This window comes from Streptopelia decaocto, assembly GCF_964273445.1.
Source record: "Streptopelia decaocto genome assembly, chromosome: 19".
In the NCBI taxonomy this organism is placed as follows: Eukaryota; Metazoa; Chordata; class Aves; order Columbiformes; family Columbidae; genus Streptopelia; species Streptopelia decaocto.
In genome coordinates this window covers 921,387-939,798 of record NC_138674.1, presented here as the reverse complement: position 1 = coordinate 939,798, position 18,412 = coordinate 921,387, and the positions used below count along the sequence as shown (strand labels likewise).

General features: G+C 61.3%; 1 protein-coding gene across 3 annotated transcripts; it reads right to left on the bottom strand.

Moving 5' to 3' along the window:
- Positions 1 to 762: 762 nt before the first annotated feature.
- On the bottom strand, positions 763 to 16,670 carry MDFI (MyoD family inhibitor). 3 transcript variants are annotated; one of them, XR_014185687.1, is made up of 5 exons: positions 16,030 to 16,269; positions 7,312 to 7,485; positions 4,468 to 4,722; positions 3,630 to 4,042; positions 763 to 2,853 (listed from the first exon to the last, which is right to left on the bottom strand). XR_014185687.1 is itself a non-coding variant. In XM_082068968.1 (5 exons), the coding sequence occupies exons 2-5, from the start codon at positions 16,097 to 16,099 to the stop codon at positions 3,786 to 3,788; spliced, it is 756 nt and encodes a 251-aa protein (XP_081925094.1). In that variant the 5' UTR covers positions 16,100 to 16,117; positions 16,611 to 16,670; the 3' UTR covers positions 2,884 to 3,785. The 3 variants fall into 3 exon arrangements, 2 of the variants coding, with proteins under 2 accessions (XP_081925094.1, XP_081925093.1); XM_082068968.1 differs by lacking the exon at positions 763 to 2,853 and adding an exon at positions 16,611 to 16,670 and having other exon boundaries at positions 2,884 to 4,042; positions 16,030 to 16,117; XM_082068967.1 differs by lacking the exon at positions 763 to 2,853 and having other exon boundaries at positions 2,884 to 4,042.
- Positions 16,671 to 18,412: the final 1,742 nt, after the last annotated feature.

Below are 18,412 nucleotides of genomic sequence, written 5' to 3'. Positions count from 1 at the left end.
TGTGTGTGCACGTGTGCGATGCCCATCACCCCCACTGCCCCCGGGACTGCAGGGAGCGAGAAGGGCCAGTCGGGATTCAGTGGGGCTGGGGATGGGGCAAGAGCAGGAGCAGGGGCTGACCGGTGAGGAGGAAGAGAAGGAGGGGGGCAGGAGGCAGCATGGGCCTCCTTGCTGGAGCGCTCCCCAGCCCACCGTGTGAACTTGGGAGGAAACAGGATGAAGAAAGTATTTGGAGTGGAAAAATAAAAATCCTCTCCCTTGTTTTATCGATTGCGATTGTGGACAGAAATAGCTCGGGCTGTGGAAAGTATCCCTTGCCCAAGGAGCAGAGACACAGCCAGGCTGTTGCGATGCAGGGCTTGTCCCGTACAGCATCCTCCTGCACCCACAGCAGGTGGAGAAAGAGGGTGCCCAGAAACCCCCTGGCAATGGGTGAGGGGGTCCCGAAGCAGGAGGGCTCCTCACCGGCTGCTGCGGCTCCCGTGTGGTTCCCAAGCCCTGCGCTGCACATCCTGCGACGCGCTGGCTGCACCTCCAGACACGCTCAGCAGGGCAGCCGGGCAGCGTGGACGTGGCCCCAGGGATGGCCTGGCGGTCTATTAGCAATTAGACAATAAGCTCCCATCATTAGTAAATCCCACGTCCCATCCATAATCAATCGCCGGCAGAAAGTGTGGGAAAGGCAGCGCGCACGGCAGCCAGGTCTGCGCGCTGCCCGTCCTGCGGGATCCTGCACTGAGCTGCTCTAGAAACAGCAACAACAGAGCAAGGCTATTTTGGGCATCTGGGCCATTTAATTAATTTTAGCTGGTTTCATTGAATTGTTTCATTTAAGACACCAAAGCAGGAGCCAAAGAAGGAGGGCAGGAGAACCCAGGGTGCCCAGCACAGCCCAGGCTGGGGGGCCAGCAGCCCCATGGGCGCAGTGCTACAGCTCCAAGAGACCTGTAAAAACCAAGTGCTGGCAGGAGAGTAATTAGTTAAATTGGAGCACATCTGTTGTTAATTAATTCCCAGGCAGGAGGGTTTAACTCTTGCCTTCCCTGGTGGTTTGCAAGGTAGATGGCCAGCATCAGCTTGCATCCAGAGGAAGACTTGAACTTTGCTTTACAGGGACTTGAGTTGCTCTGGTCCATCATTCCCACAGCCCAGAACCATCCTGATGGTTTCCAGGAGCACCCAGGACGTGAGCGGAGCAGCCGGCACTGCTCAGGGCAGTGAACGTGCCCCAGGCTTGGGACAGGGGCAGAAAAGCCTCTGGCTTTACCCGTCAGTGCCCTGAGCACTGGTGGGACCTCTCGGAGCGGGGGTTTGCAGAGCATCACCCTGCGGGGCTGAGCGCGCTCTCGGTAGCCCTGCACCGGCAACTGCTATTTTATTTGCGTTTTTCGAAGGCAGCTGTCACTAAAGTACATTTATAGGCGTGAATATCACATACATTCAGCAGCACATCACGCTCTGTGAAGAGCCCGCTCTGCTCCCCACCGCCCTGCTCTGCCTTGCCCCGAGTCTCAAGTCCTGGTGGGGGGACAGAGCTGCTGCGTGTGGACCTGGTCCCTCTGGAGCAAAAATAAGAGCATTAAAAGAGCAAAGGAGAGGGAGGAGAGGGAGCTGGGTGCGTGGGGTGCTGAGGGTGCACGAGGTCTGCACGACACCCTTCCCACACCAGGACACAGCCAGACCGCAGAGCCCTCCCGCGCTGGGGGAATCTGTTCCCCATTAAGAGACTCCAGCAGTGCTCGTTACTGCCAGCTCCAACCTCCCTAATTAGCACCGCCAGTGAGGCCAGGCTGGGGAAGGCCAGCGCCTCCGTCCCTCCTTGCCAAAGATGCAAACGGGCTGGAGCAGAGCCTCAGGAAAAGCTCCCGAGTGCCGGATGGGGCCCCGGTCCATCCATCCCGGGGTGGGCAGCGACGTGCATCCCAGCCCTGACCCTGCTCTGGGGCTCAGCCCGGGTGGCCGTGCCAGGGCAAAGGCTCAAAAGCCCCAACCCGCCAGCCCGAGTCCTCCTGGCCGTGCGTGGGCTGGAGGAAGGCTGCGCACACCGTCCTCTTCCCCTCCTTGCACTTGCACTGCGCCGGGCTCCGACCGCCTTCAGCTCACCACTAAAAATAGGTTTCATGGCTGAAGAGCAGTGCCGGAGGGCAGGCAGCCCAGATCCCAAACCAGCCCGTGTCGCCATGACCAACTGACCCATTTGGCCTCAGTTTTTAAGTATTTTTCCCTCCTCGTTCAAGTTCAGCCCAGGCAGCAGCCTCGCCAGCACGGCCGAGCCCCCGCGGGGCCGCGGATGCTGGGGGGGGCCGCGTTCCCCACGGGCACAGCACGGCACAGGCGGTGGTCCCACGGCAGGGCTGGGAGGTGGCAGGAGTGCCCAAGCCACCGGAATGCAAAGGGCTGCCAGCTCCTCATGCCAACCCCTGCCCACCCCAGCGCCACCGCCGGGAATTGGCGTCATTTATTTCCTCCTTTAGTGAAGTCATGTCCCTGGGGCAGAAGAAGCAGCTCGCGGGTCCCACCGCAGGACAGAGCCCCGGGAGGAGCAGGGGACAGCGCTGCAATGGGACCAGAGTTTGTCCCTTGGCTACAGAACACCAGAACCTCGACCCGTCCCGGGACTGAAGGACAAGGAGTCCTCACGCATTTCCTCTCCTGGGACAAGAACCAAAGCAGGAACACCCTGGGGCTGTCACTGAGCTGCCCCATGTCCCCAAGGCCAAAGGAGCCCTGCAGCCTCTGTGCCAGCCCCTGCTCCCCGTGCCTGCAGACAGGGGGTGCCGGCGCAGGGGCGGGGGTCCCGGCACAGGGTCGGGGTCACGGCGCGGCTGCGAGCAGCTCTCCCCTGGGAGTGCCCTGCGGAGCACACGATGCAGAAGCCATCGGTCAGAAATGAAGAGAGACCTTTATTTACAGTAACAAAAAAAGGGACAAAAAAAATAAAATACCATGACACTTCCCTCCCCATCTCCCCAGCCCTTCAACGGGGGCATTTCCCACCCCCACCCAGCCACGAGCCCACCCCAGGGCAATGGGACAGGGGCCAACAACTGCTGAGGGTCATTTGGCACCAACCAACCCCCTGGGACACACGCAGGGTGGGTGACAGCCGGCACAGCTCCAGGCTCCCCCCGGCCCCGGCTGCAGCCCCACCACAGGGACCAGTGAAGAAAAAGCTTCCCGGCTGGTGAAATGGGGCTGGGCCAGGCTGGGGGTATTGCACGTGGCTGCCGACCTCAGCACCGAGGAGGGGAGGCTGGCAGGATGCGCCCCACAGCACGGACCCTGCAGCCTGGCTGAGGGCTTTGGCATCTCTGGGTACCTGGGGGGCTCAGGCTTGGCACTGTCCTGGGGTGGGGAGGATGCTCCGGGCCACCCCTGCGTAAACCAGAGCACCGTGCTGGGGCAGCGGCAGGACAGGCTGTCCCCAGCGCTGGGACCCTGGGGTGGCACCTGCGGGCTCTGCGGGGCGCGGGGGGTGCTCCTGCTCTCGGCTCAGGTGGCAGGAGGCTCCCGCAACCCCCAGTGGAACAGCCGGGTGTGGGGAGGAGGTAGAGCATTGGTGGGGTGCCAGCCATCCCCGAACTCCCACAGACCCACCCCTCCCCAGGCAGGACCCCAGCCCGGCTCACCAGCTCCCAGGATGAGGTTTGCAGGGGGGATGTCGCTCTCCTCCTCCGCCGGGCTCAGTCTTTTGGCATTTCACACCTGGGTGTCCCCACCGCTGGCTCTGGGACCAGCTGGACTGGGGGGGACCCACTGGCGGGCCCCCCGCCAAGCGCAGCCCCTCAGGAGGAGAAGCAGAGCCCGCAGCACTCCATGCAGATCTCCAGGCAGTCAGCCGACTCGCAGCAGGCGTCGATGATGCCGCAGTCCATGTCGCAGGGCAGGTCGCAGTCTGCGCACTCGCCCGAGTTGCAGCAGCAGCAGCAGATGCAGGAGTCCTCGGAGGTGCAGGAGCCACAGGTGGCACAGTCCAGCACGATGTTGCAGAGGGTCAGGAACTCGCAGAAGAGGCAGGAGAGGATGCAGTGGACGCAGCAGTCTGTGGAGGGACAGCCAGAGAGTGGGCTGGGGGGGACGCTGGCACCCACGGGCAGGCTGGGGGATGCGGTGCCCAGTGGACGGATGCTCAGCCCCCCATACAGGTGGAAAGCCTCCCTCAGGAATTAACAGAAGGGATGGAAAGAGGGGCTGGGAGCCAGGCATTGCTCCAGGGGCCTCCATCAACACCCAGGGACGTGCCCAGCTGCACGGGACATACCTAGAACCCAAGAGAGCCCAATTTTGGAGGACATGAGATGCCCCCAGTCAGCACCTGCCCCGCAGAAGGCTCCTGAGGGGAGCTCAGCTGGTGCCCAGATCTGGGGGTGCCGTGGGGCAGGATGCTACACGAGACACCCCAAGGGATGCTGAGCTGGAGAATGGCTGGGAAGGGTGTCCCCCCCACTACCCAGGGGAAGCCAGTACCTTCCTGCGCCTCAATAGGGATGTGGGACGAGGCCGACTTGGAGCTGCCCTTGCTCTTCTTGCTGCTCTGGCTGTTGATGGAGTGATGCGACTGCAGCTTGCGCTGGGGCTTCTGGGCGCTGGGGAGGGGGCGGCAGACCCCATTCCCCGCCCCCCCGCTGGCGCTGCCCGGATCGGGCCCCCGCCCGGCGCCGTTCTGCAGCAGGTGGGTGCAGGGGCTGGGGGGCTGCGGGGCTGCTCGCACCTGGGGCTGGCCTGGGGGGAGAACAGCACGTTAACCCCCCGAACCCTCCCTGCAGACTGGGGGGAACATGTGCCCAGACCCCGTCACCAGACAGGAACCTGGTCCCAGCGGACACAGGGTGGCTGCATGGCCAGGGAGGAGTGATGCTGAGAGACGTGTGGTCCAAGAGGATGGAGATGGAAAAGAAGATGCAGAAGAGATGGCTGGAGGGAAGGAGGCTACAGAGAGAGGACGAGAGACGTCCCCACGCTGCTGTCCCTCTCCCCACGCTGCTGTCCCCCTCCCCACGCTGCTGTCCTTCCTTCTCCCCATGTCCATGCAGTGGATGAGAGGATTGGGAACCAGCACAAGTGAGAGGGAGTTGGAGCATCCATCCTCCTGCCACAGCAGCACCGACCAAAGCCACAAATAAAATCCTGCCTGATGGTCTTTTGGCCAAATTTTGATTTTCTTCTCCAGAGCAGTAAACAAGGGATGATTCAGGCAAGAGGCTCGAGGGCAAAGGCACCTCCGGCCGCTGGGAACAGGAGCTGCTTTCTGTGCAGGGCAGGCACGGGGCGGACCCATGGGGTGGAGGGGGCACAGACGGTCCCTGTCCTGCACCCTCCCTTGCTGGCAAAAATAAAACAGATGGAGGTTAAAAAAACAAAAGTGCATGGACCCAGCACCCAGCTCTGCCTGCCTGAGCTGGGCTCAGAGCGGGGCGTAAGGCTTAACCGCGGCCTTGGGTGAAACGCTGCTTCTTTGACGTGTGCTGGGAACTCCAAGTAACTGGAGCTGAGCAGGAAGAATAGGCTGGAAACCAGAGAGGTGGGAGAAGGGCAGAAAGGAGACATGGAAAACAGGACTTGGATAAAATGGGATGTGTTCTCCCGCAAAAAAGGGTCCTGGAGGGATCTGGATTCCCATGCACCCTTCTCCGCCAGTACCCGAGTGCATGTACCGAGCCGGCACCAAGCAGCACGGGGCGGCACCAAGGTGACCGCGGTGTCCCTGGGCGGGGGCCGTGGCAGCAGCCGGCCCAGCAGGGGCCGATGGCAGCAAATACTCTGCAGCATCGAGCGCTGGGTTTCTCGGGGCGTTTGCAGCAGCAAGCCACGCACTCACTTCAGCGTTCTTCATTGCGCTGCATTCCTCAGATTAAACTGTTTGTAAATCAAGATCACGCTCCAGCTCCAGCGAGTGGCAGGGAGAGGCGGCCAGCAATCCCCCCTCCAAGACAGCAAAAATAGCTTCCATTTTTCAGGAGAGCCTTCAACTCTCAGGAGCCCAAAGCTTTTCTAAAAGAGGCGCCTTCAACCTGAGGCTTAGGTGGAGCAGGGTGCCAGAGGTGATGCTCTGCGGGGATCTGCACCCCATTTCCCAGGGAGGAGAGGGAAAGGAGGGGGCTCCCTGCAGCCAGGCCAGCCCGATGGGGTGTCTGCGCTCCCCGGCGCCGCTGCCGCAGGGAGTGCTGGGGAGGGGGCTGCGGGGCCGCCCCCCCGGGTGCAGCAGGCTGCAGCGTGACTCAGACCTGCAGAATGTCTGTGGGCAGCCGGCCCAGCTCCCAGATGCTCTGCAAGGGCTTGAGCTCTGCCTGAGGAAACGTGCGCTCTCCTCGCTCCACGTATGCTGTCAGCAGCGCACGGATTTCGCCGTCCCATCCTCTTCCCACCCCGCCTGCCCGCTCTGCCGAGGCTGCAGCCCCGTTCCCACCCTCCCTCTCCCCGCTGGGAAGCATCCATCCACTTTACGCCCCTTGGAAGGGAAAGCTGCATGCTCGCCTCCAACAAAAGGGGAATGGCTGCGCGCGTTAAGGGGCAGCCGGGGAGCAACCCCCTCGGATCCAGGCTGGGGGCCAGGGAAAGGACGGACAGTGCGGCTCCCGGAGAGCCTGCCCTCCCGTCTGCCACATCTGCCAGCTCTGCTCTCCCACCTTGCAATGGGAAACGGAGCAAGAGCACCCTGACCCCAGCTCTGCTCCCAGCCCACCCCGGGGTTTCTCCCGGGGCAGGTTTGCAGCAGCAGGAGTGGGGAGGTGCTGCCGGGCTTCACCGCTGCCTCCAGCAGAACCAGAGCCGCAGCGCAGCCCGTCCATCCCCTGCTCACTCAGGCTTTGCACCAGCCTCACCCTTGTCCTGGATCTGCGGAAGCAAGAGCTGTCCCAGTGGGAGGCGTCTCCTCCCTTTGCTCCAGCAAACGGCTGGGACCACGGAGACCGTTCTGCCAGGGGGCTCCGCTCTCCCGCTGCAGCTTTGGGGGATGCTCCACCCCAGCAGCCAGCTCCTTCCCCCAGGGGGTCCCAGCAGGACCCCGAACTGACCAAGAGCTCCTCCAGCCACCCTCCTCCTCCTCCAGCCCATCCCAAGGACGAGGGAAGCGAGCGGCATTGCGGCACTGCCGGATGCCGCCCTTCGCTTTCCCGGGCTCCCGGTGACTCACGCTCAGCTAAAGCCTTTTGCTTTGATGTGGGAAAGAGCAGAGCAAGGAGGAGACGGCTTCCCACCATGGCTGCCCGCCTTTTTAATGTGCCCTGCTACTGATTAGGTGGCGGAAGCCCAAAGCATGGGCACCCATAGGTGTCTGGAGCTGCACGTGCCATGGCAGGGGGAAACACTCACATGTCACAGCTTGGGGAGCACCGGCGAGCTCGGGACAGGGGCCCTTCGTCAGGATTTTTTGGGGCTCATCATCTTCCTGGGGTTTCTCCTTCTTCGGTGCTGCAGGACGGGCGGACGGCCGGGGCTCTGCCGATGGTGTCGGCCTCGGCGAAGGGCGCGAGGGCTCACCCGCCTCTGCAAGAGAAACGGGGCTGGAGCTGAGCGACCCAGGGTGCACCGAGCTGTGGGCAGAGTCCCCAAACCACAGCAGCCCACAGCACAGCCCCCGCTGCTGCAAACGGTGCTGGTTGGTGCTTTGGGACTCTGATTTTGGGCATAATTCATCTACACATCCCCACTGCTTTTGCAACCCAGAGTTCACAGTGTGGAGAAGAGCTGGAGCCCTGCGAGGGGTCCTGGGTGCCTGGGGATGGGCACGGGGGCTGCGTCACTCTGCAGCCGCTCACCCCGCTGCGACACCAGTAGCTCAGCGGCAACCTCCCAAAAACCTTCCTGAGGTCCCACATTCCTTCTCTTAAAAGCCAGAGGATCTGGTTACACGCAGCGGCTCAGGCTGGGTTTTTCATCCCCCCTTCCCATGAAAGGGCCACTGTCCTCCCTGCAGGAGCCGGTGCCACCTCCCCTCGGGTTCCAGCTCGCTGTGGGGCAGCAGCAGCCCCCGCAGGACCCCTCAATGGGGCAAGCAAAGCCCCAAACAAGAGCCGTGTTCTTCCTCATGGGGATCAGGCCCAATGCCGCACACCCCCTTGCAGACACCCAGCCAGGAGAAAGCACAACCCCTCCTGCAGAGCCAGCGCTGGGGCTGGCTGACCCCACGGCGGCGTGTCCGGGGGCTGCGGGGTGTCCGGGGGCAGCGGGGTGCTCAGTGCGATGCTGTGCTCCCCCACCCACCGCCAGCCCCCTCCTCACCGCTCCATCCCTCTCCCCAGCATCCGGAATAGCAACCACTTGCACAACAGGGGCTGGACCGCACTTTATATAAAACTAAATTATAGCCTGGGCGAAGGGAGGGAGCCCAAGGCCCCGTAATTACCCTGGCTATAACAAGAGGTCCTACATGCGGGCAGGCAAGGGCGGGTAGGGGGAAGAGAGCCCTCAGATACTTCGTTATGTTCAATATAACAAGAGTCCTACAAGCAGGAGCCAGGAGGAAGGCAGGTGGCCCTCACACGTGTAATTATAGGGACAAAACAAGAGGCCCTACAAAGGAGGTGGGGGGACCCATCCGCACCCCGGGGTCGGCAGGAGCCGGGACACGCTGCCGAGGGGCTGCAACCAGTGTGGAGCGATGCTCGCGCAGCTCCCAGCTCCGCTACAGCCCGTATGCTCGTCCTTCTGCCTCAGTTTCCCAACAGGACCGTCCTCTTGGCTCTCCCCAGGACGCTGAGCCAGCCCGGGGTACCGGAGCTCCTGCGACAGGGGTTTGCTGGGGAGGGAACCCCACCCTGACGCACAGCGCCTTTGCAGGGGAGGCAATTTTAGGGCTCAACCAAAGGAAATTCAGCAGCTCCAGCTGAATCTTGCACAGCAACGTTGGCTCCAAACCCCAAGCAGGGTGGGAGCACATGAGCCCCAGAAAGGAGAAAACTCATTCCCATGCCCCTGGAAAGCCCAGGGCAAACAGAGGAGGAGAGAGCAGGCTGTCATCTCCCAGAGGTGTTTGCACATAGGTGTGGTGTATCGGTGAATAACAACCGCATGGCTGCAGCCACGGCCTCCGTCATGTCCCAACCTGGACCGCCCTGAGTCAGACCTGCGGCGTTTAGCCAGCACCTGATCCAAAGTCTGTTAAAGCAGGCGTGAACCCAATGGCCGAGAGCTCTGGACCGAGCCCTGCAGCAGAAACTGCGGTGCGGAGCACGGGGGGTGCGGGAGCCGCCTGGATGGCGAGCGTGCTGGCCCACTGGCTACCGAGACATGGCTCGTTTTGGCTGTGTCCACTTCACACATATAATTACCCTGCACAACAAGAGGTCTCACACACAACCACAGCGATGCGCGGAGGAAGATGGCAATTAAATTAACTCCCACTGGAACAAGCTGGCCAGAAGAGAGACAAAAATACATGGGAGAGAAATGCGGGTAAGCTGGTTCCTTCCCTGCCTCGTGCAGCCCTGCGTGCCCCCACCGCTCCGCCAGCCCTCACGTTGGGGTACAGAGCCCAGGAGGGTTCCTGCTCCCCAAACCACATGAAGCTGAGCAGAGGGGACAGAGTGAAGGGAGGAGCAGATCCACCCTTGGTAAAATACGCCGGAGAAATGAAGATAACATAGCACGGGGAGAGAGACTCGTGTTTCCTTTATGAGAACAGAGATAATAAGGCATTTAAAAATAATAAGACAGGCTTCAAGAAATCACAGTGCTGCCGGAAGGTACGAGAGATTAGGAAAGGCGATATACATGATCTACTTTCTTTGCCTCCCGGTTGCCAAGCCCGGGAGATGCACACAGGTCAGGTTTTCTGCCTGTTCTGCCTATTCACAAAGTCCAAACCCACCCGTGGTAAGAGCCCCACGAAATCAGTGAGCTCCAAAGTCCACCAAGCTGTCCCGAGCTGCAGCTGAATGCAGCAGATCTGCCTGGGATCTCTGACGGATCTGTCCCTCTATAGCCAAGCGCGCTGGCTGAAGAGGGAGAAGGCTGGTGGCAGGAGATGGCCGGACGCCTCCCCGCCGGCACGTGCCCGTCACCGCTGCCCCACGGAGCCAGGAACACTCCGACAGCCGGCGGCCAGAGCCAGGCTTGGGCTGATGAGCTCAGGAGCAAATCCCAGCTCTTCAAGCAAGCAGCATGTCAGGATTAGGTGGCGTCAACCCATTGCAAAAGGGAGGGAGAAGGGTCTGGATCTGAGCTCTTCTGCACCTGCAGAGCAGCCAGATCCAACGCCGCGGGTCGCGGCTCCTGCCGGGGTGGGACGCTCAGGAGGGTCTCCCGTCCCCCCATCTCTCGCGCTTTGATCCCCCAGGAACGGCTGCTCAGGGACGAGATAACGTCGGAGGGGACACAGACACAGACAGTCCAGCGAGGCGTTTGCCATTAACAACACGCTACCCCGCAGCAATATTTAGTTTGGGAGTTTTCTAATCTGTTTTATGCAGATAAAATGAGCATGTAATCTCTCTTGGTTTTCCCGTACGTGCTGCCTGGCCCAATCAGGTGCCTCTCTGACCTATTCAAGGGATATTTTAGAGCTTGATTAAGTGGTTTCAAGTGCAGAAGAGATGGCACTGAGGCAAATCCTTCCAGTGCCACGAGCCAGGCTGGAGGAAAGGAAAGCAAAGTTCTGGTTTGAAAGTTTGCTCAACTGGGAAAAATCCAAATGGCTTATTTACATTCAGTCTGAAATTAATGCACTAAAGTGTTTTCAGATTCTGTGATATTCAGGGAAAGGAAAAGGAGGATGGAGGGGAAGGAGAAGGGCCCGGGACAGACCCAGCACCGCTCTGCGTCCCTCCGGCAAGTGTGTGCGCGTGTCCCCGCTCACCTGGGCCATGCGTGGGGTAAACAGGTCAGTTCTGGGACAATGCGGAATCCGGTCAAAAATAAAAACATTGGTTTCTATGAAAAGTTACTTCCTAAACGCAAAAAGGCAAAACAAAGCAAAAAAACCCACAAAACCCCAAATAGCTTGCCAGCCTGGGAGTTGTTATTATTTGTTATTTATAGCCGTTGGGTGGGTAGGAAGAGAAGAATTTCGGGCTGGCCAGACAGGCCAGGACCAGCATCTATCCAGCCCGTCCACACTCGGCGTTTGACCTCAGCTGCAAGGTCAGGCGGTGACAAGAGCCTGGACTCCAGGTTTGGGGCGCAGACCCTGTGCCAAGGTGACCCTACAAACCCCATCACCCAAAGGTCCCCGCTGAGCCAAGCAGCACAGTAGGCACAGAGCAACCCTCACGGAAGAACTGCTCCCCCCAGAGCAAGGACACGGGGATGTGGGGACAACCCTCAGGAACGCAGTCAGGGAAAGTAAGAAATAAACTCACAGCAAGAACTGGTGCAGGATGACCAGAAGGACAGAAATCCCCACACCGTGCAGCCTGGCACGGAGGAAGGATGCAGGAGATGCTGCGACTTCCCAGGTGTCCTTAAGGACCAGCAATTATCCCTGAAGCCTGGAAAGCGGCTGACGTGATGCCCATCAGATCCAAGGAGATGCTGGGAATTACAGGGCAAGGAGCCACATCGCTGTGCTCGGGAAAATTATGGAGAGTCTAATTAAGGACCATGCCAGTACAGTAATTGTGTAACCTTACCGGGTCAAACCAGCACAGGCTCTGCCAGGGAAAATTTGTGTCTTTCTAACCTGCTAAGAGTCCTTAAAAAAAGTTAATTGAAGAGCAGATAAATGTGAGCTGGTGGACATCATTATTAACGAGAATAATAATTTGCACTTATGCAGCACCTTTCATCCTGAGATCTACCCAGCGCGCAGCCCTGAGCCAGCGCCCAGCACACATCACCCAATCTCCATGTATTTTACATCAGCACAGCTGCAGCCTTAAGACGCTCTGAAGCGGAACCTTATCACGGCTCGGCCCAGTGGGGAAACTGAGGCACGTAAAAGGGATTTACCCAAAGCACCATCCCACGGCAATGGAGCCCAAGCTTTGCAGTGCTGGGGCTCAACGTCCCGCTGGCGGGGCTGGGGTTTCTCCCAAGCACAGACCCCAGAGCAGCTCGGGAGGAGCTGCAGCTGCACGGGCGAGGCGGGACGCGTCTCCTGTGCCGCGGCGGGCTCGGCATGCGCGGCAGCAGCGCGGCTGGACGGCGGCGAGGAGGCCGGCGATGAGGCATCGGGTGGAGCGAGTAATTGCTCCTGGAGTCAGCGAGCCGACCTGTTTCCTCGTGATGAAGGAGCCGCTGGGGGGAACACGCTGCGCCGGCGGCCCTGGCACCCAAAGCAGCCAAACCGGGCGAGCATCGTCCTGCCCTGGGCACAGCCCAAGGAGCCGGCGCCGGGAGCCGCCTGCGCACCCACGGGGAGCACCCAAAAGAGGATGGGACTGGGGGGAAAGCGCTTCCCAAAGCTCCTGCCCGTTCCCTGATCCACCCCATTGCAGAGCTGGGGATGCAGCCGTGGAAAGACAGTGGGACAGCACTGGAGAAGGGGGGATCTCCCCCCAAGTCAAACATCAGGTTCACCAGGGCTGCCAAAGCCTGCCGGAAGATCAAGCGCAGACGGGTGAAAACGTGCGTGCACGTGGTTGCAGTGAGCAAAGCCTGAAGGCTGGGATCTGGGGAAAAAAAATCCCAATTATCCCCCCCCTGCTGCCAAGCACGAGCTCATTTCCACCAGTACAACCCTGGGCAGCACGTGGGGGGACGTGGGAAGGGGCCGCCGGGAAGGACGGACACGGCTCCGTCCCTCACCAAACCCGCAGCCCAGGAGCCCCGGTGCCCGTCCCAGCAGCTCACGGCCGGGCTCCGGAGCACCAGAAACAGCGCGGGAAGTGCCCGGGGCAGCTCAGGCTTCTGCAGCTCACGGGCTCCAGCAGGCGCTTTCCAAGGAAACTCAATCGGGAGCTGGACTGGGACCGGGGCGCCGGGGTGCTGAGCGGCACAGCCCCGCAGGGCCTGCTTTGCTTTGCTTTGCTCAAAATCAGAACCATCTGAGAAAAGCCAGAAAACTGCTTTTCTTGAGTTTTGTTGTTGATGTTCAAAGAAAAGAAAAGAAAAAGAAATGAAGTATTTTCATAAGCAGACAAGAAATCTTGAAAGAAAAACAGAAAAGAATCTTTTGGTGCAAAAAGTCTTTATCTGGCATTTTTTAAAAAAATGTTTATTTAGGTTTGGGTTTTTTTGGCCCCTTCGCACTTACAGGATGTTTGTGTGCAAATCTGCAAGCAGCTTCGCTAAAATCAGTGCTAAGACAAGCAAAGCCCCTTTTGTTTCAACCTTGCAGGGGGTTGTCCTTGTTCCTGCCCCCCCTCCCAGGAATGGGTGCCCGAGTGACGGTGGCACTGACTGCTGCCCAGCCCCCCCTGCTCGGGGCACCCATGGGTGCTCCGGACCCCGGTGTTTGGGGTGAGCGGGGCAGAGCCGCTCGCAGCGCTGCAGCGCACAACAGCTTCCTGCTCCAGTTACACCTCGGGGCAAACGCTTTGGAAACAGGCAGAAATAATTAAAGAAAAAACGCCATAGCATGCGAGTGTCCTGTCCCTGCCCCCCAAGCCAAGAGCCGCGGAGCCGCCGGTGCCCACGGCCAGGCCGGGACACGCACACGGAGAGGGGACGTGGAGGGGACCCCACGCAGCAGATGTGGGTCCTGCTTGGAAGGCAAAGACGGGAGGTGGGAGCGAGCGGAGTCAAACCTGAGCGAAAGGCTTTTCTTCTGGAGGTGGATTTGCCTCCAGCACCTTCACATCAGTTTCCTTCCCAGAAGGAAAGTTCCTGTCCCGCTGTCCCTGTTCCCCCTTGTCTGGCTCCCCCAAAGGGAAGGAAGGACAAAAATAACGTCACCGGCCAAAGGGCTTTCTGTTTTCTCCTGTTTTCTGTTAATTCCGCAAAAAAATATTATACCCCCCCCCCACTCCACACATGCAGACAACTGCCTGTTCTCCCTGAGGCTCCTCTGCAAACCACCTGGGGCTATTTCAAGGTTTGGCTGGGCACCGGCTGTCCCCGCGGGGCAGGAGGCGGCTGCGCTGGCACGGCCCATCTGCAGAGACGGCGAGAAACAAACTCGGGCAACGGGCTCTGTCTGGGGCTGGGGAATCACACCGAGCGGGGCAATGCCAACCTGGCCCTGCCCATGATGCACCAACCTGGGCCAGACCACTCCGGCACTTCAGTTTCTCCATTTATTTCACGGGCTCGGTGTTACAGAATTATCTGGTCTAATGTGCAAAGCATCGGAAAGGGAGTAGAGTAAAAATTCCCAGGCTCTGTGGTGCGTGACAGAGCCACTGGACGCTGCCCAAGCGATAATGGCTCCGCAGCGAGACGTCACGAGGCCGAACGAGCACGAGAGACAAACCGGACCCTGTCCATTCATTGCTCACCAAAACAGAAAAATAACAAGGAAAGAAAGAAGTGGTGTGAGCAAGAATTCAAAGCTCAGGACGTGGAATCAAAGAGCTGGTCTCTGAGACAGGCCAGGGATATTCTCTTGTCACGAAATTCAGCCCCCACAGCTTGGGCAGGAAGAACTGGAGGGTGTCCTGGGACCCCCCGGCTCCAGCTCTGCGCGGGTTCACCCACCGTGGGCCCACGGTAACCTCGGGAAGAGCTGGGAATGAGGAGGGTGGGAAAAGCCTTTTTCTCCGACACATTTAACAGATCTCTAAACTACTTTTTAAAATAACCCACACTTGCTTATACAGCAGATAGTGCACACTGCTCCTCCTAACCCGGCCTGGTGGCAAGTTCCCATGCAAAAGCTTTTTTGCACTAGGTTCCTGCATTAACAGTTCACTGTTTCCCGCCTGGAAAGGAAAGTGGATGGGAGGAAATTCAGAGAAATAAGCTCCGCACAGCCCCTGCGCCGGGACACGCTGCAGCACAGCGCAGCTGAGACTGCGGCCGGGAGGCAGAGCCGGCAGCATCCAGCTGGAAAAGCAGGGGGAAGAGAACAAGAGGATGTATTCTCCAAAAGTCGGGCCCCGCCGCGCTCCAGGCCAAAGCCAACAAGGGCAGCGCTGCAGCTGCGCTCAGCTGGCGCCTGCGCCGCCGTGCCCGCGGTCCCCGGCAGCCACTCCGGAGCTGCTCCCGGGGTAGATTCGGCCCCTTTGCGCCCGGTCTCACAGCACAGCACCAGCGGGATGTTTCACCTCTCGCCATCAGCTTCCTGCTCTAGTATTTTTTTCTCTCACATCTGGACTTTTAACGCAGTTTCTGCACGTGAACCTTGGCAGGGACTGACCAGCACCGGACACCGGCACAGGTCCTGGCGTCCCAGGCAGAGCCACCGCACATCTGGACAACCGAGGGGCTCAGATCTGCCCCTTGGAAAAAGAGAGGATCCCCCAAACTTTTCCATCCCCTTCTCCACAGCCTGATCCTGCCCCCGCGGGGAGTCGCTGTGGGGTGGGGAGGGGGCCCCAGCACCTCCCAGCCCCTCGCTCCCGTCCCTCGGCGGTTTTAAGCCCGGCTTGGCTGGCCCCGCGCCCCGCCGGCCCCGCGCACTTGGCCGAGTTTCAGAAACTGCTGCAAAGTTTGTGCTCTGAACTCCCCCCGGGGCCGCCGGCACCAGCTGCGCTCCCCCCGCCAGGCGCAGGACACGCACACGGACACGCACACGCGCGGCCCGGGGCGCGAACACGCTCTCAGCCGTGCACAAGCGCGGACACACGGACACACACTCAGGCACACCCCCCCCCACCAGCCGAGCACACAGAGCCACGCACACAGCACCCCCGGCCCCCGCCCCCGCACACATTCCTTCACACATCCCCCCACCCACAGCCCCCCACCCACGCACACACACACTCCGACACCCCCCCCCCGCCCTCCATGCACAGTCTCCAGCAATGCACCCCCCGCGGGACACCCCCAGCCCTGCACCCCGCGGCCGTGCACCCACATCCCCAGCCCTGCACCCCCGGCCCGGCGGTGCACCCCCCAGGAACTGTGTACACACAGCCCCCAAGCCCCCCCAGCCGTGCACCCCCCAGCCATACACACACAAACACGTACACACGTCCCGCGGCCGTGCACCCCTGGCCGTGCAGACCCCCCCCGTCCCCAGCCGTCCCCCCCGGCAGGAGCCCCGCGTACCTGGCGGCGGGGCCGGCTCGGCTCGGCGCGGCTCCGCGCGGCTCTGCCGGTGGCTGCTGGCCTGGGACATCGGAGAGGGGCACGGCGGCTGCGGCGGGAGAGAGGCTGAGTGCGGCCGGGCCGCCCCCCGCCCCGGGGACGGGCTCACCTGGGGCCCCGCTCAGCCCCGCGCCCGCCCCCGCCGCGCATCCCCCGGCCCCGCCGAGCGCCGGCCGCGCTCCCCCCGCCGCTCCCGGCCCCGCCGCTCCGGCGACCTTTAATGAGTCGGTCGGGGGCGCGGGCTCGGGATTGGGTCTTTTTCTTTTTTTTTCCCAATTCCTTAAAAAAAAAAAAAAAGGCTGCGAGAACAAACAAACAACCGCCCGCGGCCGCCCCGCCGAGCAGGAGCGGGAGCGGGAGCGGTTTCTTTTGGGGGACGGAGCAGAGCCGGGAGGGGAGCGGCGCGGGGCAGGCAGAGGTTGGTTGTTCCCAGGGCCAGCCTCGAAATCGGGGTTTCTCAGCTGTGCTGCGCTTTTGGCTCAGTGGTGGGTTTTCCCCCCGAAGATTCTAGGGGGAGTAACGGGGGTCTGGGAAACACCCACCGCCCTGCTTGGGACCCTCGGTGGGAGCTCCAGCCTGTCCACGCTGCACCCGGGCGAGGAAGCAAAGAGGGTGTTTTTATTCCCGACTTTGCTGGTGTGTCCTCTGGAAAGCCTCTGTCTCACCCACGCCTCCCTGCCTCAGTTTCCCCAACTGGTAAATGAGGTTTGGCTCCTCAGGGCGATGCCTGGAGGCGCTGGGATAGGAGGTGACAGCGTCGTTGCTGTCATCGGCCCCAAAGTGACGGTGTGAAATCGAGGTTCCAAGCAGTATCAGCACTTCCCAACCTGGTGTTCGGGCATTTGCTCCAGCGCTGTGTCCCTGCAGGGTCCCCACGAGGATTCATGTAGGGCCCTGTGGGACATTTTCAAAGCTGTTTTTTTATAACACCACCATGTTTTCCTGCATGTAAAAAGGCGGCATTGCAAAGAGTGCAAAAGGAGGCTGTGGTGACTCTGGAGCTCAGCTGGAGCTCGGCTGCCAGTGCGAGGCTGGAGCTGAAGCGGGGGCAGCGCGGGGCAGCGCGGGGCCGGGGTCACCGCGAGCTGCCGCTTCCCCTGGTCAGCGCTTCCCGGACACGCCGGGGGTCTGGCAGCAGCTCGGGTTTGCAATGCAAAGCTATGGCTCCGGGTTCCCAGAACAGGGCTGGACCCACGGGACAGCCCCGGTGCCTCCCCACGTCTCAGAGCTTCCCTGCCCGCTGCTGCCACCCGGGCGGCTCCCGCTCTGCGTGGGCAGCGTTCGCTGTGGCCAGGGGCGAGGGGAAGGCACTGAGACGTCACCACCGTGGCCACATGTAAAGGAACTGGGTTGAGAGGGGGGAAACAACATAGTCTGGGGCACAAAGTGGGACTGGTGGGAGCCCGGTGTGCTCGGGATCCTTCGGAAGCTCCAGCCTGAGGCCAGTGAGAGGCCAGACAGCCAGAGAGGGTCGTGCAAGACCTCAAGAACTGATCTGTTTTAAAACCAACTCGTCACTACGGTTTGTGCCTTTTAAATAATCCTTCCAGGGGAGAGCATTCCTGTCCACACCCTTCAGCGGCCATAAAATCCTCCTGCTGGAGCCGCGTCCTCTGGGCGCTGCCAGGCGCATCCTGCCCCCCCGGCTCTGCCGGCGCTGCCCGGCACAGCCCCTGCGCGGCCGCTCGGGACAACCGGGACCCGGCACCCACAGAGCCCCAGAGCTCCCTGCCCGGGCGCAGGGGAGCAGCGCAGGGTGCAGCAGGGGGTGCAGCGCCATGCAGGGCCCTGCACCCCCCTTCCCAGCTGCAGAGAGCCTTTCTCTGTGCATCATTGTCACTGAGGGTGAAGCATCCATTGACACAGTGACACCCCGTCCCTGCGGGGGCCACCCTGGCGCAGGTCACCCCACCAGGAGCCAACGACTGGATGATTTCCTTCACCTGAGGCGGCTCCTCTGGCCGCAGCCCTGGCAGGACCCCGCTGTCCTTCACAAGGGTCATTAGAGCCGCGTCCAAGCTCGGGGCCGGCCGTGCTGGTGCTGGCGAGCGGGGCCGCGGGGTGCGCCCGTGTCTGTGAGTCACAGCGCGAACACGCCAGCCCCACGCGCTGCCGCTGCACATTCCTCCCTGTTTACCTGTTAAAACACCTGTGAGCTGGGGCAGACGCACCCTCGCTCCCCCCGGGGCGCCACCGGACCAAGGTGCTCGATGCAAGAAGGACCCAGCGGCCCCGGCTTGCCTGGAACCCGGGACAGGAGGGGGCGGCTGTCTCGGGGGGGATGCTCTGTCTTGGGGGACGGAGCGGGAACCTGGGTGCCACGTGCTCGGCTCTGGCCACGCGG

Coding starts and splice junctions, on each gene's coding strand:
- MDFI (XM_082068968.1), bottom strand. CDS start 16,099: ATGTCCCAGGCCAGCAGCCACCGGCAGAGCCGCGCGGAGCCGCGCCGA. Junction 7,486..16,029: donor CGAGCCGGCCCCGCCGCCAG/GTACGCGGGGCT, acceptor TTTCTCTTGCAG/AGGCGGGTGAGCCCTCGCGC. Junction 4,043..4,467: donor CCCTATTGAGGCGCAGGAAG/GTACTGGCTTCC, acceptor GTCCCTCCACAG/ACTGCTGCGTCCACTGCATC.